General features: G+C 44.3%; 1 protein-coding gene across 1 annotated transcript in view; it reads right to left on the reverse strand.

The window, feature by feature from the left end:
• Nucleotides 1-26510, reverse strand: part of LOC139405417 (MHC class II regulatory factor RFX1-like) — a 62065-nt gene that overhangs the window by 22466 nt on the left and 13089 nt on the right. The window contains exons 6-13 of the mRNA XM_071147740.1: nt 26308-26489; nt 19782-19901; nt 18974-19095; nt 17354-17472; nt 14591-14694; nt 14231-14382; nt 12997-13094; nt 12644-12793 (exon numbers count right to left, since the gene is read on the reverse strand). Of these exons, the coding sequence (XP_071003841.1) occupies nt 12644-12793; nt 12997-13094; nt 14231-14382; nt 14591-14694; nt 17354-17472; nt 18974-19095; nt 19782-19901; nt 26308-26489 (1047 nt within the window). The remainder of the gene's footprint in view (nt 1-12643; nt 12794-12996; nt 13095-14230; nt 14383-14590; nt 14695-17353; nt 17473-18973; nt 19096-19781; nt 19902-26307; nt 26490-26510) is intronic.

Here is a 26510-nt window from a genome sequence, read left to right on the forward strand (position 1 = left end):
AGAAGGTATCCAGAGAGAGAGAGAGAGGTAGTGGTTAGAAGGTATCCAGACAGAGAGAGAGAGGTAGTGGTTAGAAGGTATCCAGACAGAGAGAGAGAGAGAGGTAGTGGTTAGAAGGTATCCAGACAGAGAGAGAGAGGTAGTGGTTAGAAGGTATCCAGGCAGAGAGAGAGAGAGAGGTAGTGGTTAGAAGGTATCCAGACAGAGAGAGAGAGAGGTAGTGGTTAGAAGGTATCCAGACAGAGAGAGAGAGAGAGGTAGTGGTTAGAAGGTATCCAGACAGAGAGAGAGAGGTAGTGGTTAGAAGGTATCCAGACAGAGAGAGAGAGGTAGTGGTTAGAAGGTATCCAGACAGAGAGAGAGGTAGTGGTTAGAAGGTATCCAGACAGAGAGAGAGAGGTAGTGGTTAGAAGGTATCCAGACAGAGAGAGAGAGGTAGTGGTTAGAAGGTATCCAGACAGAGAGAGGTAGTGGTTAGAAGGTATCCAGACAGAGAGAGAGAGGTAGTGGTTAGAAGGTATCCAGACAGAGAGAGAGAGGTAGTGGTTAGAAGGTATCCAGACAGAGAGAGAGAGGTAGTGGTTCGAAGGTATCCAGAGAGAGAGAGGTAGTGGTTAGAAGGTATCCAGACAGAGAGAGGTAGTGGTTAGAAGGTATCCAGACAGAGAGAGAGAGAGAGGTAGTGGTTAGAAGGTATCCAGACAGAGAGAGAGAGGTAGTGGTTACAAGGTATCCAGACAGAGAGAGAGAGAGAGGTAGTGGTTAGAAGGTATCCAGACAGAGAGAGAGAGGTAGTGGTTAGAAGGTATCCAGACAGAGAGAGAGAGGTAGTGGTTAGAAGGTATCCAGACAGAGAGAGAGAGGTAGTGGTTAGAAGGTATCCAGACAGAGAGAGGTAGTGGTTAGAAGGTATCCAGACAGAGAGAGGTAGTGGTTAGAAGGTATCCAGACAGAGAGAGAGGTAGTTGTTAGAAGGTATCCAGACAGAGAGAGAGAGAGGTAGTGGTTAGAAGGTATCCAGACAGAGAGAGAGAGGTAGTGGTTAGAAGGTATCCAGACAGAGAGAGAGAGGTAGTGGTTAGAAGGTATCCAGACAGAGAGAGAGAGGTAGTGGTTAGAAGGTATCCAGACAGACAGAGAGAGAGAGAGAGGTAGTGGTTAGAAGGTATCCAGACAGACAGAGAGAGAGAGAGGTAGTGGTTAGAAGGTATCCAGACAGAGAGAGAGAGGTAGTGGTTAGAAGGTATCCAGACAGAGAGAGAGAGGTAGTGGTTAGAAGGTATCCAGACAGAGAGAGAGAGGTAGTGGTTAGAAGGTATCCAGACAGAGAGAGAGAGGTAGTGGTTAGAAGGTATCCAGACAGACAGAGAGAGAGAGAGAGGTAGTGGTTAGAAGGTATCCAGACAGACAGAGAGAGAGAGAGAGGTAGTGGTTAGAAGGTATCCAGACAGACAGAGAGAGGTAGTGGTTAGAAGGTATCCAGACAGAGAGAGAGAGGTAGTGGTTAGAAGGTATCCAGACAGAGAGAGAGAGGTAGTGGTTAGAAGGTATCCAGACAGAGAGAGAGAGGTAGTGGTTAGAAGGTATCCAGACAGAGAGAGAGAGGTAGTGGTTAGAAGGTATCCAGACAGAGAGAGAGAGGTAGTGGTTAGAAGGTATCCAGACAGAGAGAGAGAGGTAGTGGTTAGAAGGTATCCAGACAGAGAGAGAGAGGTAGTGGTTAGAAGGTATCCAGACAGAGAGAGGTAGTGGTTAGAAGGTATCCAGACAGAGAGAGAGAGAGAGGTAGTGGTTAGAAGGTATTCAGACAGAGAGAGAGAGGTAGTGGTTAGAAGGTATCCAGACAGAGAGAGAGAGGTAGTGGTTAGAAGGTATCCAGACAGAGAGAGGTAGTGGTTAGAAGGTATCCAGACAGAGAGAAAGAGAGAGGTAGTGGTTAGAAGGTATCCAGACAGAGAGAAAGAGAGAGGTAGTGGTTAGAAGGTATCCAGACAGAGAGAGAGAGGTAGTGGTTAGAAGGTATCCAGACAGAGAGAGAGAGGTAGTGGTTAGAAGGTATCCAGACAGAGAGAGAGAGGTAGTGGTTAGAAGGTATCCAGACAGAGAGAGAGGTAGTGGTTAGAAGGTATCCAGACAGAGAGAGGTAGTGGTTAGAAGGTATCCAGACAGAGAGAGACGTAGTTGTTAGAAGGTATCCAGACAGAGAGAGAGGTAGTGGTTAGAAGGTATCCAGACAGAGAGAGAGAGAGAGAGGTAGTGGTTAGAAGGTATCCAGACAGAGAGAGAGAGAGAGGTAGTGGTTAGAAGGTATCCAGACAGAGAGAGAGAGGTAGTGGTTAGAAGGTATCCAGACAGAGAGAGAGAGAGAGGTAGTGGTTAGAAGGTATCCAGACAGAGAGAGAGAGAGAGGTAGTGGTTAGAAGGTATCCAGACAGAGAGAGAGAGAGAGGTAGTGGTTAGAAGGTATCCAGACAGAGAGAGAGAGGTAGTGGTTAGAAGGTATCCAGACAGAGAGAGAGAGGTAGTGGTTAGAAGGTATCCAGACAGAGAGAGAGAGAGAGGTAGTGGTTAGAAGGTATCCAGAGAGAGAGAGAGAGGTAGTGGTTAGAAGGTATCCAGACAGAGAGAGAGAGGTAGTGGTTAGAAGGTATCCAGACAGAGAGAGAGAGAGAGGTAGTGGTTAGAAGGTATCCAGACAGAGAGAGAGAGAGGTAGTGGTTAGAAGGTATCCAGGCAGAGAGAGAGAGAGAGGTAGTGGTTAGAAGGTATTCAGACAGAGAGAGAGAGGTAGTGGTTAGAAGGTATCCAGACAGAGAGAGAGAGGTAGTGGTTAGAAGGTATCCAGACAGAGAGAGGTAGTGGTTAGAAGGTATCCAGACAGAGAGAAAGAGAGAGGTAGTGGTTAGAAGGTATCCAGACAGAGAGAGAGAGGTAGTGGTTAGAAGGTATCCAGACAGAGAGAGAGAGGTAGTGGTTAGAAGGTATCCAGACAGAGAGAGAGAGGTAGTGGTTAGAAGGTATCCAGACAGAGAGAGAGGTAGTGGTTAGAAGGTATCCAGACAGAGAGAGAGGTAGTGGTTAGAAGGTATCCAGACAGAGAGAGGTAGTGGTTAGAAGGTATCCAGACAGAGAGAGACGTAGTTGTTAGAAGGTATCCAGACAGAGAGAGAGGTAGTGGTTAGAAGGTATCCAGACAGAGAGAGAGAGAGAGGTAGTGGTTAGAAGGTATCCAGACAGAGAGAGAGAGAGAGGTAGTGGTTAGAAGGTATCCAGACAGAGAGAGAGAGGTAGTGGTTAGAAGGTATCCAGACAGAGAGAGAGAGAGAGGTAGTGGTTAGAAGGTATCCAGACAGAGAGAGAGAGAGAGGTAGTGGTTAGAAGGTATCCAGACAGAGAGAGAGAGAGAGGTAGTGGTTAGAAGGTATCCAGACAGAGAGAGAGAGGTAGTGGTTAGAAGGTATCCAGACAGAGAGAGAGAGGTAGTGGTTAGAAGGTATCCAGACAGAGAGAGAGAGAGAGGTAGTGGTTAGAAGGTATCCAGAGAGAGAGAGAGAGGTAGTGGTTAGAAGGTATCCAGACAGAGAGAGAGAGGTAGTGGTTAGAAGGTATCCAGACAGAGAGAGAGAGAGAGGTAGTGGTTAGAAGGTATCCAGACAGAGAGAGAGAGGTAGTGGTTAGAAGGTATCCAGGCAGAGAGAGAGAGAGAGGTAGTGGTTAGAAGGTATCCAGACAGAGAGAGAGAGAGGTAGTGGTTAGAAGGTATCCAGACAGAGAGAGAGAGAGAGGTAGTGGTTAGAAGGTATCCAGACAGAGAGAGAGAGGTAGTGGTTAGAAGGTATCCAGACAGAGAGAGAGAGGTAGTGGTTAGAAGGTATCCAGACAGAGAGAGAGGTAGTGGTTAGAAGGTATCCAGACAGAGAGAGAGAGGTAGTGGTTAGAAGGTATCCAGACAGAGAGAGAGAGGTAGTGGTTAGAAGGTATCCAGACAGAGAGAGGTAGTGGTTAGAAGGTATCCAGACAGAGAGAGAGAGGTAGTGGTTAGAAGGTATCCAGACAGAGAGAGAGAGGTAGTGGTTAGAAGGTATCCAGACAGAGAGAGAGAGGTAGTGGTTCGAAGGTATCCAGAGAGAGAGAGGTAGTGGTTAGAAGGTATCCAGACAGAGAGAGGTAGTGGTTAGAAGGTATCCAGACAGAGAGAGAGAGAGAGGTAGTGGTTAGAAGGTATCCAGACAGAGAGAGAGAGGTAGTGGTTACAAGGTATCCAGACAGAGAGAGAGAGAGAGGTAGTGGTTAGAAGGTATCCAGACAGAGAGAGAGAGGTAGTGGTTAGAAGGTATCCAGACAGAGAGAGAGAGGTAGTGGTTAGAAGGTATCCAGACAGAGAGAGAGAGGTAGTGGTTAGAAGGTATCCAGACAGAGAGAGAGAGGTAGTGGTTAGAAGGTATCCAGACAGAGAGAGGTAGTGGTTAGAAGGTATCCAGACAGAGAGAGGTAGTGGTTAGAAGGTATCCAGACAGAGAGAGAGGTAGTTGTTAGAAGGTATCCAGACAGAGAGAGAGAGAGGTAGTGGTTAGAAGGTATCCAGACAGAGAGAGAGAGGTAGTGGTTAGAAGGTATCCAGACAGAGAGAGAGAGGTAGTGGTTAGAAGGTATCCAGACAGAGAGAGAGAGGTAGTGGTTAGAAGGTATCCAGACAGACAGAGAGAGAGAGAGAGGTAGTGGTTAGAAGGTATCCAGACAGACAGAGAGAGAGAGAGGTAGTGGTTAGAAGGTATCCAGACAGAGAGAGAGAGGTAGTGGTTAGAAGGTATCCAGACAGAGAGAGAGAGGTAGTGGTTAGAAGGTATCCAGACAGAGAGAGAGAGGTAGTGGTTAGAAGGTATCCAGACAGAGAGAGAGAGGTAGTGGTTAGAAGGTATCCAGACAGACAGAGAGAGAGAGAGAGGTAGTGGTTAGAAGGTATCCAGACAGACAGAGAGAGAGAGAGAGGTAGTGGTTAGAAGGTATCCAGACAGACAGAGAGAGGTAGTGGTTAGAAGGTATCCAGACAGAGAGAGAGAGGTAGTGGTTAGAAGGTATCCAGACAGAGAGAGAGAGGTAGTGGTTAGAAGGTATCCAGACAGAGAGAGAGAGGTAGTGGTTAGAAGGTATCCAGACAGAGAGAGAGAGGTAGTGGTTAGAAGGTATCCAGACAGAGAGAGAGAGGTAGTGGTTAGAAGGTATCCAGACAGAGAGAGAGAGGTAGTGGTTAGAAGGTATCCAGACAGAGAGAGAGAGGTAGTGGTTAGAAGGTATCCAGACAGAGAGAGGTAGTGGTTAGAAGGTATCCAGACAGAGAGAGAGAGAGAGGTAGTGGTTAGAAGGTATTCAGACAGAGAGAGAGAGGTAGTGGTTAGAAGGTATCCAGACAGAGAGAGAGAGGTAGTGGTTAGAAGGTATCCAGACAGAGAGAGGTAGTGGTTAGAAGGTATCCAGACAGAGAGAAAGAGAGAGGTAGTGGTTAGAAGGTATCCAGACAGAGAGAAAGAGAGAGGTAGTGGTTAGAAGGTATCCAGACAGAGAGAGAGAGGTAGTGGTTAGAAGGTATCCAGACAGAGAGAGAGAGGTAGTGGTTAGAAGGTATCCAGACAGAGAGAGAGAGGTAGTGGTTAGAAGGTATCCAGACAGAGAGAGAGGTAGTGGTTAGAAGGTATCCAGACAGAGAGAGGTAGTGGTTAGAAGGTATCCAGACAGAGAGAGACGTAGTTGTTAGAAGGTATCCAGACAGAGAGAGAGGTAGTGGTTAGAAGGTATCCAGACAGAGAGAGAGAGAGAGAGGTAGTGGTTAGAAGGTATCCAGACAGAGAGAGAGAGAGAGGTAGTGGTTAGAAGGTATCCAGACAGAGAGAGAGAGGTAGTGGTTAGAAGGTATCCAGACAGAGAGAGAGAGAGAGGTAGTGGTTAGAAGGTATCCAGACAGAGAGAGAGAGAGAGGTAGTGGTTAGAAGGTATCCAGACAGAGAGAGAGAGAGAGGTAGTGGTTAGAAGGTATCCAGACAGAGAGAGAGAGGTAGTGGTTAGAAGGTATCCAGACAGAGAGAGAGAGGTAGTGGTTAGAAGGTATCCAGACAGAGAGAGAGAGAGAGGTAGTGGTTAGAAGGTATCCAGAGAGAGAGAGAGAGGTAGTGGTTAGAAGGTATCCAGACAGAGAGAGAGAGGTAGTGGTTAGAAGGTATCCAGACAGAGAGAGAGAGAGAGGTAGTGGTTAGAAGGTATCCAGACAGAGAGAGAGAGAGGTAGTGGTTAGAAGGTATCCAGGCAGAGAGAGAGAGAGAGGTAGTGGTTAGAAGGTATCCAGACAGAGAGAGAGAGAGGTAGTGGTTAGAAGGTATCCAGACAGAGAGAGAGAGAGAGAGGTAGTGGTTAGAAGGTATCCAGACAGAGAGAGAGAGGTAGTGGTTAGAAGGTATCCAGACAGAGAGAGAGAGGTAGTGGTTAGAAGGTATCCAGACAGACAGAGAGAGAGAGAGAGGTAGTGGTTAGAAGGTATCCAGACAGACAGAGAGAGGTAGTGGTTAGAAGGTATCCAGACAGAGAGAGAGAGGTAGTGGTTAGAAGGTATCCAGACAGAGAGAGAGAGGTAGTGGTTAGAAGGTATCCAGACAGAGAGAGAGAGGTAGTTGTTAGAAGGTATCCAGACAGAGTGAGAGAGGTAGTGGTTAGAAGGTATCCAGACAGAGAGAGAGAGGTAGTGGTTAGAAGGTATCCAGACAGAGAGAGAGAGGTAGTGGTTAGAAGGTATCCAGACAGAGAGAGAGAGGTAGTGGTTAGAAGGTATCCAGACAGAGAGAGGTAGTGGTTAGAAGGTATCCAGACAGAGAGAGAGAGAGAGGTAGTGGTTAGAAGGTATTCAGACAGAGAGAGAGAGGTAGTGGTTAGAAGGTATCCAGACAGAGAGAGAGAGGTAGTGGTTAGAAGGTATCCAGACAGAGAGAGGTAGTGGTTAGAAGGTATCCAGACAGAGAGAAAGAGAGAGGTAGTGGTTAGAAGGTATCCAGACAGAGAGAGAGAGGTAGTGGTTAGAAGGTATCCAGACAGAGAGAGAGAGGTAGTGGTTAGAAGGTATCCAGACAGAGAGAGAGAGGTAGTGGTTAGAAGGTATCCAGACAGAGAGAGAGGTAGTGGTTAGAAGGTATCCAGACAGAGAGAGAGGTAGTGGTTAGAAGGTATCCAGACAGAGAGAGGTAGTGGTTAGAAGGTATCCAGACAGAGAGAGACGTAGTTGTTAGAAGGTATCCAGACAGAGAGAGAGGTAGTGGTTAGAAGGTATCCAGACAGAGAGAGAGAGAGAGGTAGTGGTTAGAAGGTATCCAGACAGAGAGAGAGAGAGAGGTAGTGGTTAGAAGGTATCCAGACAGAGAGAGAGAGGTAGTGGTTAGAAGGTATCCAGACAGAGAGAGAGAGGTAGTGGTTAGAAGGTATCCAGACAGAGAGAGAGAGAGAGGTAGTGGTTAGAAGGTATCCAGACAGAGAGAGAGAGAGAGGTAGTGGTTAGAAGGTATCCAGACAGAGAGAGAGAGGTAGTGGTTAGAAGGTATCCAGACAGAGAGAGAGAGGTAGTGGTTAGAAGGTATCCAGACAGAGAGAGAGAGAGAGGTAGTGGTTAGAAGGTATCCAGAGAGAGAGAGAGAGAGAGGTAGTGGTTAGAAGGTATCCAGAGAGAGAGAGAGAGAGGTAGTGGTTAGAAGGTATCCAGACAGAGAGAGAGAGAGAGGTAGTGGTTAGAAGGTATCCAGACAGAGAGAGAGAGGTAGTGGTTAGAAGGTATCCAGACAGAGAGAGAGAGAGAGGTAGTGGTTAGAAGGTATCCAGAGAGAGAGAGAGAGGTAGTGGTTAGAAGGTATCCAGACAGAGAGAGAGAGGTAGTGGTTAGAAGGTATCCAGACAGAGAGAGAGAGAGAGGTAGTGGTTAGAAGGTATCCAGACAGAGAGAGAGAGGTAGTGGTTAGAAGGTATCCAGGCAGAGAGAGAGAGAGAGAGGTAGTGGTTAGAAGGTATCCAGACAGAGAGAGAGAGAGGTAGTGGTTAGAAGGTATCCAGACAGAGAGAGAGAGAGAGAGGTAGTGGTTAGAAGGTATCCAGACAGAGAGAGAGAGGTAGTGGTTAGAAGGTATCCAGACAGAGAGAGAGAGGTAGTGGTTAGAAGGTATCCAGACAGAGAGAGAGAGGTAGTGGTTAGAAGGTATCCAGACAGAGAGAGGTAGTGGTTAGAAGGTATCCAGACAGAGAGAGAGGTAGTGGTTAGAAGGTATCCAGACAGAGAGAGAGGTAGTGGTTAGAAGGTATCCAGACAGAGAGAGAGAGGTAGTGGTTAGAAGGTATCCAGACAGAGAGAGAGAGGTAGTGGTTAGAAGGTATCCAGACAGAGAGAGAGAGGTAGTGGTTAGAAGGTATCCAGACAGAGAGAGAGAGGTAGTGGTTAGAAGGTATCCAGACAGAGAGAGAGAGGTAGTGGTTAGAAGGTATCCAGACAGAGAGAGAGAGGTAGTGGTTAGAAGGTATCCAGACAGAGAGAGAGAGGTAGTGGTTAGAAGGTATCCAGAGAGAGAGAGGTAGTGGTTAGAAGGTATCCAGACAGAGAGAGAGAGAGAGGTAGTGGTTAGAAGGTATCCAGACAGAGAGAGAGAGGTAGTGGTTAGAAGGTATCCAGACAGAGAGAGAGAGAGAGGTAGTGGTTAGAAGGTATCCAGACAGAGAGAGAGAGTTAGTGGTTAGAAGGTATCCAGACAGAGAGAGAGAGGTAGTGGTTAGAAGGTATCCAGACAGAGAGAGAGAGGTAGTGGTTAGAAGGTATCCAGACAGAGAGAGGTAGTGGTTAGAAGGTATCCAGACAGAGAGAGGTAGTGGTTAGAAGGTATCCAGACAGAGAGAGAGAGGTAGTGGTTAGAAGGTATCCAGACAGAGAGAGAGAGGTAGTGGTTAGAAGGTATCCAGACAGAGAGAGAGAGGTAGTGGTTAGAAGGTATCCAGACAGAGAGAGAGAGGTAGTGGTTAGAAGGTATCCAGACAGAGAGAGAGAGGTAGTGGTTTGAAGGTATCCATACAGAGAGAGAGAGGTAGTGGTTAGAAGGTATCCAGACAGAGAGAGAGAGGTAGTGGTTAGAAGGTATCCATACAGAGAGAGAGAGGTAGTGGTTAGAAGGTATCCAGACAGACAGAGAGAGAGAGAGGTAGTGGTTAGAAGGTATCCAGACAGAGAGAGAGAGGTAGTGGTTAGAAGGTATCCAGACAGAGAGAGAGAGGTAGTGGTTAGAAGGTATCCATACAGAGAGAGAGAGGTAGTGGTTAGAAGGTATCCAGACAGAGAGAGAGAGGTAGCGGTTAGAAGGTATCCATACAGAGAGAGAGAGGTAGTGGTTAGAAGGTATCCAGACAGACAGAGAGAGAGAGAGGTAGTGGTTAGAAGGTATCCAGACAGAGAGAGAGAGGTAGTGGTTAGAAGGTATCCAGACAGAGAGAGAGAGGTAGTGGTTAGAAGGTATCCATACAGAGAGAGAGAGGTAGTGGTTAGAAGGTATCCAGACAGAGAGAGAGAGGTAGTGGTTAGAAGGTATCCAGACAGAGAGAGAGAGGTAGTGGTTAGAAGGTATCCAGACAGACAGAGAGAGAGAGAGGTAGTGGTTAGAAGGTATCCAGACAGAGAGAGAGAGAGGTAGTGGTTAGAAGGTATCCAGACAGAGAGAGAGAGGTAGTGGTTAGAAGGTATCCAGAGAGAGAGAGAGAGGTAGTGGTTAGAAGGTATCCAGACAGAGAGAGAGAGGTAGTGGTTAGAAGGTATCCAGACAGAGAGAGTTAGTGGTTAGAAGGTATCCAGACAGACAGAGAGAGGTAGTGGTTAGAAGGTATCCAGACAGAGAGAGAGAGGTAGTGGTTAGAAGGTATCCAGACAGAGAGAGAGAGGTAGTGGTTAGAAGGTATCCAGACAGAGAGAGAGAGGTAGTGGTTAGAAGGTATCCAGACAGAGAGAGAGGTAGTGGTTAGAAGGTATACAGACAGAGAGAGAGGTAGTGGTTAGAAGGTATCCAGACAGAGAGAGGTAGTGGTTAGAAGGTATCCAGACAGAGAGAGAGAGGTAGTGGTTAGAAGGTATCCAGACAGACAGAGAGAGAGAGAGAGGTAGTGGTTAGAAGGTATCCAGACAGAGAGAGAGGTAGTGGTTAGAAGGTATCCAGACAGAGAGAGAGGTAGTGGTTAGAAGGTATCCAGACAGAGAGAGGTAGTGGTTAGAAGGTATCCAGACAGAGAGAGAGAGGTAGTGGTTAGAAGGTATCCAGACAGAGAGAGAGAGGTAGTGGTTAGAAGGTATCCAGACAGAGAGAGAGGTAGTGGTTAGAAGGTATCCAGACAGAGAGAGAGAGGTAGTGGTTAGAAGGTATCCAGACAGAGAGAGAGAGGTAGTGGTTAGAAGGTATCCAGACAGAGAGAGGTAGTGGTTAGAAGGTATCCAGACAGAGAGAGAGAGGTAGTGGTTAGAAGGTATCCAGACAGAGAGAGAGAGGTAGTGGTTAGAAGGTATCCAGACAGAGAGAGAGAGGTAGTGGTTAGAAGGTATCCAGACAGAGAGAGAGAGGTAGTGGTTAGAAGGTATCCAGAGAGAGAGAGGTAGTGGTTAGAAGGTATCCAGACAGAGAGAGAGAGAGAGGTAGTGGTTAGAAGGTATCCAGACAGAGAGAGAGAGGTAGTGGTTAGAAGGTATCCAGACAGAGAGAGAGAGAGAGGTAGTGGTTAGAAGGTATCCAGACAGAGAGAGAGAGGTAGTGGTTAGAAGGTATCCAGACAGAGAGAGAGAGGTAGTGGTTAGAAGGTATCCAGACAGAGAGAGAGAGGTAGTGGTTAGAAGGTATCCAGACAGAGAGAGAGAGGTAGTGGTTAGAAGGTATCCAGACAGAGAGAGGTAGTGGTTAGAAGGTATCCAGACAGAGAGAGAGAGGTAGTGGTTAGAAGGTATCCAGACAGAGAGAGAGAGGTAGTGGTTAGAAGGTATCCAGACAGAGAGAGAGAGGTAGTGGTTAGAAGGTATCCAGACAGAGAGAGAGAGGTAGTGGTTAGAAGGTATCCAGACAGAGAGAGAGAGGTAGTGGTTAGAAGGTATCCATACAGAGAGAGAGAGGTAGTGGTTAGAAGGTATCCAGACAGAGAGAGAGAGGTAGTGGTTAGAAGGTATCCATACAGAGAGAGAGAGGTAGTGGTTAGAAGGTATCCAGACAGACAGAGAGAGAGAGAGGTAGTGGTTAGAAGGTATCCAGACAGAGAGAGAGAGGTAGTGGTTAGAAGGTATCCAGACAGAGAGAGAGAGGTAGTGGTTAGAAGGTATCCATACAGAGAGAGAGAGGTAGTGGTTAGAAGGTATCCAGACAGACAGAGAGAGAGAGAGGTAGTGGTTAGAAGGTATCCAGACAGAGAGAGAGAGGTAGTGGTTAGAAGGTATCCAGACAGAGAGAGAGAGGTAGTGGTTAGAAGGTATCCATACAGAGAGAGAGAGGTAGTGGTTAGAAGGTATCCAGACAGACAGAGAGAGAGAGAGGTAGTGGTTAGAAGGTATCCAGACAGAGAGAGAGAGGTAGTGGTTAGAAGGTATCCAGACAGAGAGAGAGAGGTAGTGGTTAGAAGGTATCCATACAGAGAGAGAGAGGTAGTGGTTAGAAGGTATCCAGACAGAGAGAGAGAGGTAGTGGTTAGAAGGTATCCATACAGAGAGAGAGAGGTAGTGGTTAGAAGGTATCCAGACAGACAGAGAGAGAGAGAGGTAGTGGTTAGAAGGTATCCAGACAGAGAGAGAGAGGTAGTGGTTAGAAGGTATCCAGACAGAGAGAGAGAGGTAGTGGTTAGAAGGTATCCATACAGAGAGAGAGAGGTAGTGGTTAGAAGGTATCCAGACAGAGAGAGAGAGGTAGTGGTTAGAAGGTATCCAGACAGAGAGAGAGAGGTAGTGGTTAGAAGGTATCCAGACAGACAGAGAGAGAGAGAGGTAGTGGTTAGAAGGTATCCAGACAGAGAGAGAGAGAGGTAGTGGTTAGAAGGTATCCAGACAGAGAGAGAGAGGTAGTGGTTAGAAGGTATCCAGAGAGAGAGAGAGAGGTAGTGGTTAGAAGGTATCCAGACAGAGAGAGAGAGGTAGTGGTTAGAAGGTATCCAGACAGAGAGAGTTAGTGGTTAGAAGGTATCCAGACAGAGAGAGAGAGGTAGTGGTTAGAAGGTATCCAGACAGAGAGAGAGAGGTAGTGGTTAGAAGGTATCCAGACAGAGAGAGAGGTAGTGGTTAGAAGGTATCCAGACAGAGAGAGAGGTAGTGGTTAGAAGGTATCCAGACAGAGAGAGGTAGTGGTTAGAAGGTATCCAGACAGAGAGAGAGAGGTAGTGGTTAGAAGGTATCCAGACAGACAGAGAGAGAGAGAGAGGTAGTGGTTAGAAGGTATCCAGACAGAGAGAGAGGTAGTGGTTAGAAGGTATCCAGACAGAGAGAGAGGTAGTGGTTAGAAGGTATCCAGACAGAGAGAGGTAGTGGTTAGAAGGTATCCAGACAGAGAGAGAGAGGTAGTGGTTAGAAGGTATCCAGACAGAGAGAGAGAGAGGTAGTGGTTAGAAGGTATCCAGACAGACGTACCTGCACGTTAGTGAAGTCAACTCTGTTGAGGTCACTCAGCATCTGATTGATCTGGGCGGTGTTCTGGAGGACGGCCCTGGCTGCCTGGGCCAGGTGGTTTAGACTGGTGTAGCGACGCAGCGTCTGGGCAAACGCCCCCGCACACATCACCTGGAGGGGAAGAGAGGGAGACGGAGGGGAGGAGAGGGAGACGGGAGAGAGGAGGAGAGGAGGGGGAGACGGGGGAGAGGAGGAGACGGGAGAGAGGAGGGGAGGAGGGAGAGGGAATGTAGTTTTGTGGAAGAGTATTTGTATTGTGTGTGTGTGTGTGTGTGTGCGTGCGTGTGTGTGTGTGCGTGCGTGAGAGATCACACCTTCATGCGGACCATCTCCTCTGGTATGTTCATCATGGCGCTTGTCAGCCAGCTCTCTAGACTCTTGGCAAAGTTACGGATAGCTTGAGTTAAGGCACCTGACAGAGAGACAGAGAGATGGGGAGGGAGATGATTAGAGATGAGAGAGAAAAGTAGCTAGTCATATGTTTTAGATGTCATGTTGTGTAGCTCTAATGGCATGTTGTGTAGCTCTAATGGCATGTTATGTAGCTGTAATGGCATGTTATGTAGCTGTAATGGCATGTTATGTAGCTGTAATGTCATGTTGTGTAGCTCTAACGGCATGTTGTGTAGCTCTAATGGCATGTTATGTAGCTGTAATGTCATGTTATGTAGCTGTAATGTCATGTTATGTAGCTGTAATGTCATGTTGTGTAGCTCTAACGGCATGTTGTGTAGCTCTAATGGCATGTTGTGTAGCTCTAATGGCATGTTGTGTAGCTCTAACGGCATGTTGTGTAGCTCTAATGGCATGTTGTGTAGCTCTAATGTCATGTTGTGTAGCTCTATAGTCATGTTGTGTAGCTCTAACGGCATGTTGTGTAGCTCTAACGGCATGTTGTGTAGCTCTAACGGCATGTTGGGCAGCTCTGTCATGTTATGTAGCTCTAATGTCAAGTTATGTGGCTCTAATGTCATGTTGTGCAGCTCTGTCATGTTTTGTAGCTATAATGTCAAGTTATGTGGCTCTAATGGCATGTTGTGTAGCTCTAATGGCATGTTGTGTAGCTCTAATGGCATGTTGTGTAGCTCTAATGGCATGTTGTGTAGCTCTGATGGCATGTTGTGTAGCTCTAATGGCTTGTTATGTAGCTCTAATGTCAAGTTATGTAGCTCTAATGTCATGTTGTGCAGCTCTGTCATGTTATGTAGCCATAATGTCAAGTTATGTGTCCCTAATGGCATGTTATGTAGCTCTAATGTCATGTTGTGTAGATCTAATGGCATGTAGACCTAATGTCATGTTGTGTAGCTCTAATGTCATGTTGTGTAGCTCTAACGTCATGTTGTGTAGCTCTAACGTCATGTTGTGTAGACCTAACGTCATGTTGTGTAGATCTAACGGCATGTAGACCTAACGTCATGTTGTGTAGACCTAACGTCATGTTGTGTAGACCTAACGTCATGTTGTGTAGATCTAATGGCATGTAGACCTAACGTCATGTTGTGTAGCTCTAACGTCATGTTGTGTAGCTCTAATGTCATAACTCACTGGGGATGGGTCGTAATACGTCAGGGATGAGGATCTCCACCAGGGTCTGGTACAGTGTGTTGTCACAGTCTCTGGTCCAGTGAACAACTGGCTGGTACTTACACAGCACCACCAGGTACCACTTAGGTAGACGCTCCTCTGACTCACCATGACTGGAGGCGCGCGCGCGCACACACACACACACACACACACACACACACACACACACACACACACACACACACACACACACACACACACACACACACACACACACACACACACACACACACACACACACACACACACACACACACACACACTGTTAGATTGTGTGTGTTGTAATGTGTGACATGTAGAACGTGTGTGTGTTTCACTCACACGCTGAGTGTGTCTGCGTCGATGCTCTCGCTGAACCTCCAGAAGGTTTTCCACAGCGTCTCCACCAGAGTGAACTGCAGGTTCACCATCACATCCAGAATGGCCTGCACAGACATGACATAGCACTACGTAAGAATGATAAAACACTACGTAAGAATGATAAAACACTACGTAAGAATGATAAAACACTACGTAAGAATGATAAAACACTACATTTGTCTGACATTACACTACATTAGACTGACATCACACCTGTAGACTTACATAGCACTACGTAAGAATGATAAAACACTACATTTGTCTGACATAGAAAGTCATAACATGACATTTGACCCACATAACTGGACATAGACCTACATTGACAAAGCACTACATTAGACAGAGATAGCACTACATTAGACTGACAAAGCACTACATTAGACAGAGATAGCACTACATTAGACTGACAAAGCACTACATTAGACAGAGATAGCACTACATTAGACTGACAAAGCACTACATTAGACAGAGATAGCACTACATTAGACTGACAAAGCACTACATTAGACAGAGATAGCACTACATTAGACTGACAAAGCACTACATTAGACAGAGATAGCACTACATTAGACTGACAAAGCACTACATTAGACAGAGATAGCACTACATTATACAGAGATAGCACTACATTAGGCTGAGATAGCACTACATTAGGCTGAGATAGCACTACATTAGGCTGAGATAGCACTACATTAGACAGAGATAGCACTACATTAGGCTGAGATAGCACTACATTAGACAGAGATAGCACTACATTAGGCTGAGATAGCACTACATTAGACAGAGATAGCACTACATTAGGCTGACAAAGCACTACATTAGACAGAGATAGCACTACATTAGACAGAGATAGCACTACATTAGGCTGACAAAGCACTACATTAGACAGAGATAGCACTACATTAGGCTGACAAAGCACTACATAAGACAGAGATAGCACTACATTAGACAGAGATAGCACTACATTAGACAGAGATAACACTACATTAGACAGAGATAGCACTACATTAGACAGAGATAGCACTACATTAGACAGAGATAGCACTACATTAGACAGAGATAGCACTACATTAGGCTGAGATAGCACTACATTAGACAGAGATAGCACTACATTAGACAGAGATAGCACTACATTAGACAGAGATAGCACTACATTAGACAGAGATAGCACTACATTAGACAGAGATAGCACTACATTAGACAGAGATAGCACTACATTAGACAGAGATAGCACTACATTAGACAGAGATAGCACTACATTAGACAGAGATAGCACTACATTAGACAGAGATAGCACTACATTAGACAGAGATAGCACTACATTAGACAGAGATGACACTACATTAGACAGAGATAACACTACATTAGACAGAGATAGCACTACATTAGGCTGAGATAGCACTACATTAGACAGAGATAGCACTACATTAGACAGAGATAGCACTACATTAGACAGAGATAGCACTACATTAGACAGAGATAGCACTACATTAGACAGAGATAGCACTACATTAGGCTGACAAAGCACTACATTAGACAGAGATAGCACTACATTAGGCTGACAAAGCACTACATAAGACAGAGATAGCAATACATAAGACAGACAAAGCACTACATAAGACAGAGATAGCACTACATTAGGCTGACAAAGCACTACATTAGACAGAGATAGCACTACATTAGACAGAGATAGCACTACATTAGGCTGACAAAGCACTACATTAGACAGAGATAGCACTACATTAGGCTGACAAAGCACTACATAAGACAGAGATAGCAATACATAAGACAGACAAAGCACTACATTAGACAGAGATAGCACTACATTAGACAGAGATAACACTACATTAGACAGAGATAGCACTACATTAGACAGAGATAACACTACATTAGACAGAGATAGCACTACATTAGACAGAGATAGCACTACATTAGACAGAGATAGCACTACATTAGACAGAGATAGCACTACATTAGGCTGAGATAGCACTACATTAGACAGAGATAGCACTACATTAGACAGAGATAGCACTACATTAGACAGAGATAGCACTACATTAGACAGAGATAACACTACATTAGGCTGAGATAGCACTACATTAGACAGAGATAGCACTACATTAGACAGAGATAGCACTACATTAGGCTGAGATAGCACTACATTAGACAGAGATAGCACTACATTAGACAGAGATAGCACTACATTAGACAGAGATAGCACTACATTAGGCTGAGATAGCACTACATTAGGCTGAGATAGCACTACATTAGACAGAGATAGCACTACATTAGACAGAGATAGCACTACATTAGACAGAGATAGCACTACATTAGACAGAGATAGCACTACATTAGACAGAGATAACACTACATTAGACAGAGATAACACTACATTAGACAGAGATAGCACTACATTAGACAGAGATAACACTACATTAGACAGAGATAGCACTACATTAGACAGAGATAGCACTACATTAGACAGAGATAGCACTACATTAGGCTGAGATAAACATTTTCATTACACTACAATAGACTAACACACCGTTTCCCAACCCTGGTCCTGGAACTAAAACACCTGATTCTACATCTCAACTCATCATCGTTATCGCTAGTGGAATCAAGACAGACATAGCCCTACATAATAGGCACAACACTTCATAAGACTGCCACGAGACTGCCACGAGACTGCCACAAGCCAGCAGTGCGTAGTGGACTGTTTACCTCACAGTGTTCCCTGTAGAGCTGTTGGAAGGCTGCGATGTGTTCTGGAACGATGCCATCAGGAAGAGGTCTGTCCTGCAGATCCAACTCTGGGAACTCAGGCAGCGCCCGCGACGCGTCTGAACAACAACAACGGTTACATTGCTGTGTTGTTATGTGTGGAATTACATGTCGATGATTTACAATGTGTTGATCTGTGTGCTTCACATTGCTTTAGTATGTTTACTAGCATTGTTTATGCCATTATTTACATATGGAGACATTCTTGTTACTACGTGTGTGTGTGTGGGTTGCACATTTCGGTAAATTTTCTGCCGACTAGCCGACCCTCGTTAACCGGTCGACAAACGATTGAACAGTAAAATGACCAACAGGAGATACTACACATACAAAGACCTGTTAATGGAAACACGCAACACTAGCAGGCCTGTCATCGTCCAGTCAAAAGGCTCTCGCCTCTAATTGGACAACTCCTGTAATGAAGCAGATCAGAAAACACCTTTCTAAACAGAGCACCTGATCCCAGCCGTTCCATATGTGTTAGGAACTAGGAGGAGAAATCTAATAGCAACTAGGATGATAATACGACTAGGATGGGATGATAATACGACTAGGATGGGATGATAATACGACTAGGATGGGATGATAATACGACTAGGATGGGATGATAATACGACTAGGATGGGATGATAATACGACTAGGATGGGATGATAATACGACTAGGATGGTGGCTTTGACTTCTGGGCAACAGAAGAAAGTTGGTGTGAAAATCAATAGAACAGGAGAGACATGCTGGTTAACGGCATCAGGGAGTCTTTATTAAATAATTGCCTCCACGTTCCTATAGATTCATTTTGACAAGGCTACTTTGAAGTAAGGCAAGACATGCCTCTTTGTTTGAAGTAAAGTCAAAGGTTTCAAACAATTCTAGTGCAAAGTGGTGTGTGACTTGCTGACAGCCTGCCTGCGTTGACTAAAACCCAGCACGTTACCCCCCAGCACGTTACCCCCCAGCACGTTACCCCCCAGCACGTTACCCCCCAGCACGTCACCCCCCAGCACGTCACCCCCCAGCACGTTACCCCCCAGCACGTTACCCCCCAGCACGTTACCCCTCAGTACGTCACCCCCCAGCACGTCACCCCCCAGCACGTCACCCCCCAGCACGTCACCCCCCCAGCACGTTACCCCCCAACACGTCTCACCCCAGCGCGTTACACCCCAGCGCGTTACACCCCAGCGCGTTACACCCCAGCGCGTTACACCCCAGCACGTTACCCCCCAGCGCGTCTCACCCCAGCGCGTTACACCCCAGCGCGTTACCCCCCCAGCGCGTTACCCCCCAGCACGTTACCCCCCAGCACGTCTCACCCCAGCACGTTACCCCCCAGCACGTTACACCCCAGCACGTCACACCCCAGTACGTTACCCCCCAGCACGTCACACCCCAGCACGTCACACCCCAGCACGTTACACTCCAGTACCATCTTTTAGACAGCTCTCGAGCTGTCTGACAGATGATAGGCTATTCCGCTCCTCTGTGTGTGTGTGTGTGTGTGTGTGTGTGTGTGTGTGTGTGTGTGTGTTTGTGTGTGTGTACCTAGTCCCTGTCCACTCACCCAGGAACTGCTGGTATTGTTGCACTTGAGCTGAGATGTCACTGAGCCCCGCCCCCTGCTGCTGCCCCGCCCCCAGAGACATCCCATTGGACATGCCCTCCACCTTCAGAACCGGCTTTACCCTATTGGACAGAACAGCTGTCAAAAGAGAGAGAGAGACAGGAAGAGAGAGCGAGAGAGAGAGAGACAGCAAGAGAGAGAGACAGGAAGAGAGAGAGAGAGAGAGGAAGAGAGAGAGAGAGAGACAGGAAGAGAGAGAGAGAGAGAGAGAGACAGGAAGAGACAGAGAGACAGGAAGAGACAGAGAGACAAGAAGAGAGAGACAGGAAGAGACAGAGAGACAGGAAGAGACAGAGAGACAGGAAGAGACAGAGACAGGAAGAGACAGAGACAGGAAGAGACAGAGAGACAGGAAGAGACAGAGAGACAGGATGAGAGAGAGACAGGAAGAGAGAGAGAGAGAGAGACAGGAAGAGACAGAGATACAGGGAGACAGGAAGAGACAGGGAGACAGGAAGAGACAGAGAGACAGGAAGAGACAGAGAGACAGGAAGAGACAGAGAGACAAGAAGAGACAGAGAGACAAGAAGAGAGACAGGAAGAGAGAGAGACAGAGAGAGACAAGAAGAGAGAGAGAGAGAGACAGGAAGAGAGAGAGAGACAGGAAGAGAGAGAGAGACAGGAAGAGAGAGAGACAAGAAGAGACAGAGAGACTGAGACAGGAAGAGAGAGAGAGACAGGAAGAGACAGGAAGAGACAGAGAGACAGGAAGAGACAGAGAGACAGGAAGAGAGAGACTCCCCCCTACCTGTTTTTCTGAGAGAAGGGCTGCTGTCTCAAGGCGAGGTGCTGGTGGTCGTCTATCAGGCGGAGCAGAGAGGAGGTGGCCTTGATACGAAGACCATAGTAGTGGTACTTGGAGTTCCCTCTGAGACACAGGGGCATCTGATCATTACATGACATTACAGGAGCTGCCTCTGCCACTAGGGAACAGGTGTGTTTTATACAGCTGAAGTCGGACGTTTACATACACTTAGGTTGGAGTCATTCAAACACTTTTTTCAACCACTCCACAAATGTCTAAAAATGTTATTTCCCCTTTATTTAACCAGGGAGGCCAGTTGAGAACAAGTTCTCATTTACAACTGTGACCTGGCCAAGATAAAGCAAAGCAGTGTGACTCAAACAACAGAATTACACATGGAGTAAACAAACATACAGTCAATAATACAGTAGAACAAAAAGACAGTCTATATAAAGTGTGTGCAAATGGCGTGAGGAAGTAAGGCAATAAATAGGCCACAGTAGCGAAGAAATTATAATTATCAGATTAACACTGGAGTGATGGATGAGTAGATGATGTGTAAGTAGAGATACTGGTGTGCAAAATAGCAGAAAAGTAAATAAAAACAATATGGGGATGAGGTAGGTAGATTGAGGTTGACTGTTAACAAACTATAGTTTTGGCAAGTCGGTTAGGACATCTACTTTGTGCATGACACAAGTCATTTTTCCAGCAATTGTTTACAGACAGATTATTTCACTTATAATTCACTGTATTACAATTCCAGTGGGTCAGAAGTTTACAAACACTAAGTTGACTGTGCCTTTAAACAGCTTGGAAAATTCCAGAAAATGATGTCATGGCTTTAGAAGCCTCTGATAGGCTAAATGACATCATTTGAGTCAATTGGAGGTGTACCTGTGGATGTATTTCAAGGCCTACCTTCAAACTCAGTGCCTCTTTGCTTGACATCATGGGAAATCAAAGACCATCAAGACCTCAGAAAAAAAATTGTAGACCTCCACAAGTCTGGTTCATCCTTGGGAGCAATTTCCAAATGCCTGAAGGTACCACGTTCATCTGTACAAACAATAGTACGCAGGTATAAACACTATGGGACCACGCAGCCATCATACCGCCCAGGAAGGAGACGCGTTCTGTCTCCTAGAGATGAACGTACTTTGGTGCGAAAAGTGCAAATCAATCCCAGAACAACAGTAAAGGACCTTGTGAAGATGCTGGAGGAAACAGGTACAAAAGTATCTATATCCACAATAAAACAAGTCCTATATCGACATAACCTGAAAGGCCGCTCAGCAAGGAAGAAGCCACTGCTCCAAAACCACCATAAAAAAGCCAGACTACAGTTTGCAACAGCACATGGGGACAAAGATCGTACTTTTTGGAGAAATGTCCTCTGGTCTGATGAAACAAAAATAGAACTGTTTGGCCATAATGACCATCATTATGTTTGGAGTTAAAAAAGGGGGAGGCTTGCAAGCCGAAGAACACCATCCCAACCGTGAAGCACGGGGGTGGCAGCATCATGTAGTGGGGGTGCTTTGCTGCAGGAGGGACTGGTGCACTTCACAAAATAGATGGCATCATGAGGATGGAAGTTACGTGGATATATTGAAGCAACATCTCAAGATATCAGTCAGGAAGTTAAAACTTGGTCGTAAATGGGTCTTCCAAATGGACAATGACCCCAAGCATACTTCCAAAGTTGTGGCAAAATGGCTAAAGGACAACAAAGTCAAGGTATTGGAGTGGCCATCACAAAGCCCTGACCTCAATCCTATAGAGTATTTGTGGGCAGAACTGAAAAAGCGTGTGCAATCAAGGAGGCCTACAAACCTGACTCAGTTACACCAGCTCTGTCAGGAGGAATGGGCCAAAACATTTGACCCAAGTTAAACCATTTAAAGGCAATGCTACCAAGTACTAATGCTACCAAGTACTAATGCTACCAAGTACTAATGCTACCAAGTACTAATGCTACCAAGTACTAATGCTACCAAGTAAACTTCTGTCCCACTGGGAATGTGATGAAAGAAATCAAATCTGAAATAAATAATTCTCTCTACTATTATTCTGACATTTCACATTCTTAAAATAAAGTGGTGATCCTAACTGACCTAAAACAGGGAATTTTTACTCTGATTAAATGTCAGGAATTGTGAAAAACTGAGTTTAAATGTATTTTGCTAAGGTGTATGTAAACTTCCGACTTCAACTGTAGGCGCGTGTGTTATATAGATGTGTGTACAGTGTACATACCGTGTGTTATATAGATGTGTGTACAGTGTACATACCGTGTGTTTTATAGATGTGTGTACAGTGTACATACCGTGTGTTATATAGATGTGTGTATATATACAGTGTACATACCGTGTGTTATATAGATGTGTGTATAGTGTACATACTGTGTGTTATATAGATGTGTGTACAGTGTACATACCGTGTGTTTTATAGATGTGTGTACAGTGTACATACCGTGTGTTATATAGATGTGTGTATATATACAGTGTACATACCGTGTGTTATATAGATGTGTGTATAGTGTACATACCGTGTGTTATATAGATGTGTGTATATCTACAGTGTACATACCGTGTGTTATATAGATGTGTGTACAGTGTACATACCGTGTGTTATATAGATGTGTGTACAGTGTACATACCGTGTGTTATATAGATGTGTGTACAGTGTACATACCGTGTGTTATATAGATGTGTGTATAGTGTACATACCGTGTGTTATATAGATGTGTGTATAGTGTACATACCGTGTGTTATATAGATGTGTGTATAGTGTACATACCGTGTGTTATATAGATGTGTGTATAGTGTACATACCGTGTGTTATATAGATGTGTGTATAGTGTACATACCGTGTGTTATATAGATGTGTGTATAGTGTAAATACCGTGTGTTATATAGATGTGTGTATAGTGTACATACCGTGTGTTATATAGATGTGTGTACAGTGTACATACCGTGTGTTATATAGATGTGTGTACAGTGTACATACCGTGTGTTATATAGATGTGTGTACAGTGTACATACCGTGTGTTATATAGATGTGTGTACAGTGTACATACCGTGTGTTATATAGATGTGTGTACAGTGTACATACCGTGTGTTATATAGATGTGTGTACAGTGTACATACCGTGTGTTATATAGATGTGTGTATAGTGTACATACCGTGTGTTATATAGATGTGTGTATAGTGTACATACCGTGTGTTATATAGATGTGTGTATATCTACAGTGTACATACCGTGTGTTATATAGATGTGTGTACAGTGTACATACCGTGTGTTATATAGATGTGTGTATAGTGTACATACCGTGTGTTATATAGATGTGTGTATATCTACAGTGTACATACCGTGTGTTATATAGATGTTTGTACAGTGTACATACCGTGTGTTATATAGATGTGTGTATAGTGTACATACCGTGTGTTATATAGATGTGTGTATAGTGTACATACCGTGTGTTATATAGATGTGTGTATAGTGTACATACCGTGTGTTATATAGATGTGTGTATAGTGTACATACCGTGTGTTATATAGATGTGTGTATATCTACAGTGTACATACCGTGTGTTATATAGATGTGTGTACAGTGTACATACCGTGTGTTTTATAGATGTGTGTACAGTGTACATACCGTGTGTTATATAGATGTGTGTATATATACAGTGTACATACCGTGTGTTATATAGATGTGTGTATAGTGTACATACCGTGTGTTATATAGATGTGTGTATATCTACAGTGTACATACCGTGTGTTATATAGATGTGTGTACAGTGTACATACCGTGTGTTATATAGATGTGTGTACAGTGTACATACCGTGTGTTATATAGATGTGTGTACAGTGTACATACCGTGTGTTATATAGATGTGTGTATAGTGTACATACCGTGTGTTATATAGATGTGTGTATAGTGTACATACCGTGTGTTATATAGATGTGTGTATAGTGTACATACCGTGTGTTATATAGATGTGTGTATAGTGTACATACCGTGTGTTATATAGATGTGTGTACAGTGTACATACCGTGTGTTATATAGATGTGTGTATAGTGTACATACCGTGTGTTATATAGATGTGTGTATAGTGTACATACCGTGTGTTATATAGATGTGTGTATAGTGTACATACCGTGTGTTATATAGATGTGTGTATAGTGTACATACCGTGTGTTATATAGATGTGTGTATAGTGTACATACCGTGTGTTATATAGATGTGTGTATAGTGTAAATACCGTGTGTTATATAGATGTGTGTATAGTGTACATACCGTGTGTTATATAGATGTGTGTACAGTGTACATACCGTGTGTTATATAGATGTGTGTACAGTGTACATACCGTGTGTTATATAGATGTGTGTACAGTGTACATACCGTGTGTTATATAGATGTGTGTACAGTGTACATACCGTGTGTTATATAGATGTGTGTACAGTGTACATACCGTGTGTTATATAGATGTGTGTACAGTGTACATACCGTGTGTTATATAGATGTGTGTATAGTGTACATACCGTGTGTTATATAGATGTGTGTATAGTGTACATACCGTGTGTTATATAGATGTGTGTATATCTACAGTGTACATACCGTGTGTTATATAGATGTGTGTACAGTGTACATACCGTGTGTTATATAGATGTGTGTATAGTGTACATACCGTGTGTTATATAGATGTGTGTATATCTACAGTGTACATACCGTGTGTTATATAGATGTGTGTACAGTGTACATACCGTGTGTTATATAGATGTGTGTATAGTGTACATACCGTGTGTTATATAGATGTGTGTACAGTGTACATACCGTGTGTTATATAGATGTGTGTATAGTGTACATACCGTGTGTTATATAGATGTGTGTATAGTGTACATACCGTGTGTTATATAGATGTGTGTATAGTGTACATAGTGTACATACCGTGTGTTATATAGATGTGTGTATATCTACAGTGTACATACCGTGTGTTATATAGATGTGTGTACAGTGTACATACCGTGTGTTTTATAGATGTGTGTACAGTGTACATACCGTGTGTTATATAGATGTGTGTATATATACAGTGTACATACCGTGTGTTATATAGATGTGTGTATAGTGTACATACCGTGTGTTATATAGATGTGTGTATATCTACAGTGTACATACCGTGTGTTATATAGATGTGTGTACAGTGTACATACCGTGTGTTATATAGATGTGTGTACAGTGTACATACCGTGTGTTATATAGATGTGTGTACAGTGTACATACCGTGTGTTATATAGATGTGTGTATAGTGTACATACCGTGTGTTATATAGATGTGTGTATAGTGTACATACCGTGTGTTATATAGATGTGTGTATAGTGTACATACCGTGTGTTATATAGATGTGTGTATAGTGTACATACCGTGTGTTATATAGATGTGTGTATAGTGTACATACCGTGTGTTATATAGATGTGTGTATAGTGTAAATACCGTGTGTTATATAGATGTGTGTATAGTGTACATACCGTGTGTTATATAGATGTGTGTACAGTGTACATACCGTGTGTTATATAGATGTGTGTACAGTGTACATACCGTGTGTTATATAGATGTGTGTACAGTGTACATACCGTGTGTTATATAGATGTGTGTACAGTGTACATACCGTGTGTTATATAGATGTGTGTACAGTGTACATACCGTGTGTTATATAGATGTGTGTACAGTGTACATACCGTGTGTTATATAGATGTGTGTATAGTGTACATACCGTGTGTTATATAGATGTGTGTATAGTGTACATACCGTGTGTTATATAGATGTGTGTATATCTACAGTGTACATACCGTGTGTTATATAGATGTGTGTACAGTGTACATACCGTGTGTTATATAGATGTGTGTATAGTGTACATACCGTGTGTTATATAGATGTGTGTATATCTACAGTGTACATACCGTGTGTTATATAGATGTTTGTACAGTGTACATACCGTGTGTTATATAGATGTGTGTATAGTGTACATACCGTGTGTTATATAGATGTGTGTATAGTGTACATACCGTGTGTTATATAGATGTGTGTATAGTGTACATACCGTGTGTTATATAGATGTGTGTATAGTGTACATACCGTGTGTTATATAGATGTGTGTATATCTACAGTGTACATACCGTGTGTTATATAGATGTGTGTATAGTGTACATACCGTGTGTTATATAGATGTGTGTACAGTGTACATACCGTGTGTTATATAGATGTGTGTATAGTGTACATACCGTGTGTTATATAGATGTGTGTATAGTGTACATACCGTGTGTTATATAGATGTGTGTACAGTGTACATACCGTGTGTTATATAGATGTGTGTATAGTGTACATACCGTGTGTTATATAGATGTGTGTATAGTGTACATACCGTGTGTTATATAGATGTGTGTACAGTGTACATACCGTGTGTTATATAGATGTGTGTACAGTGTACATACCGTGTGTTATATAGATGTGTGTACAGTGTACATACCGTGTGCCCAGGCGTCTGGTCCTCAGCCCCATGAAGACAGATCTGATGAGTTTGCCGAAGGAGGCAGCGTTGACAGGTTCTAGCTTGTGATCCTGACAGTGTAAGAGGTAGTGGCAGTAGAGGGTACAGCGAGGCAGACTGACCCCCTCTGCACCCTCGTAGTTATCCAGCAGCCACTGTACCTGGAGGGGGAGGGAGAGCTG

This window comes from Oncorhynchus clarkii, unplaced genomic scaffold (genome assembly GCF_045791955.1).
Source record: "Oncorhynchus clarkii lewisi isolate Uvic-CL-2024 unplaced genomic scaffold, UVic_Ocla_1.0 unplaced_contig_11936_pilon_pilon, whole genome shotgun sequence".
NCBI lineage: Eukaryota > Metazoa > Chordata > Actinopteri > Salmoniformes > Salmonidae > Oncorhynchus > Oncorhynchus clarkii.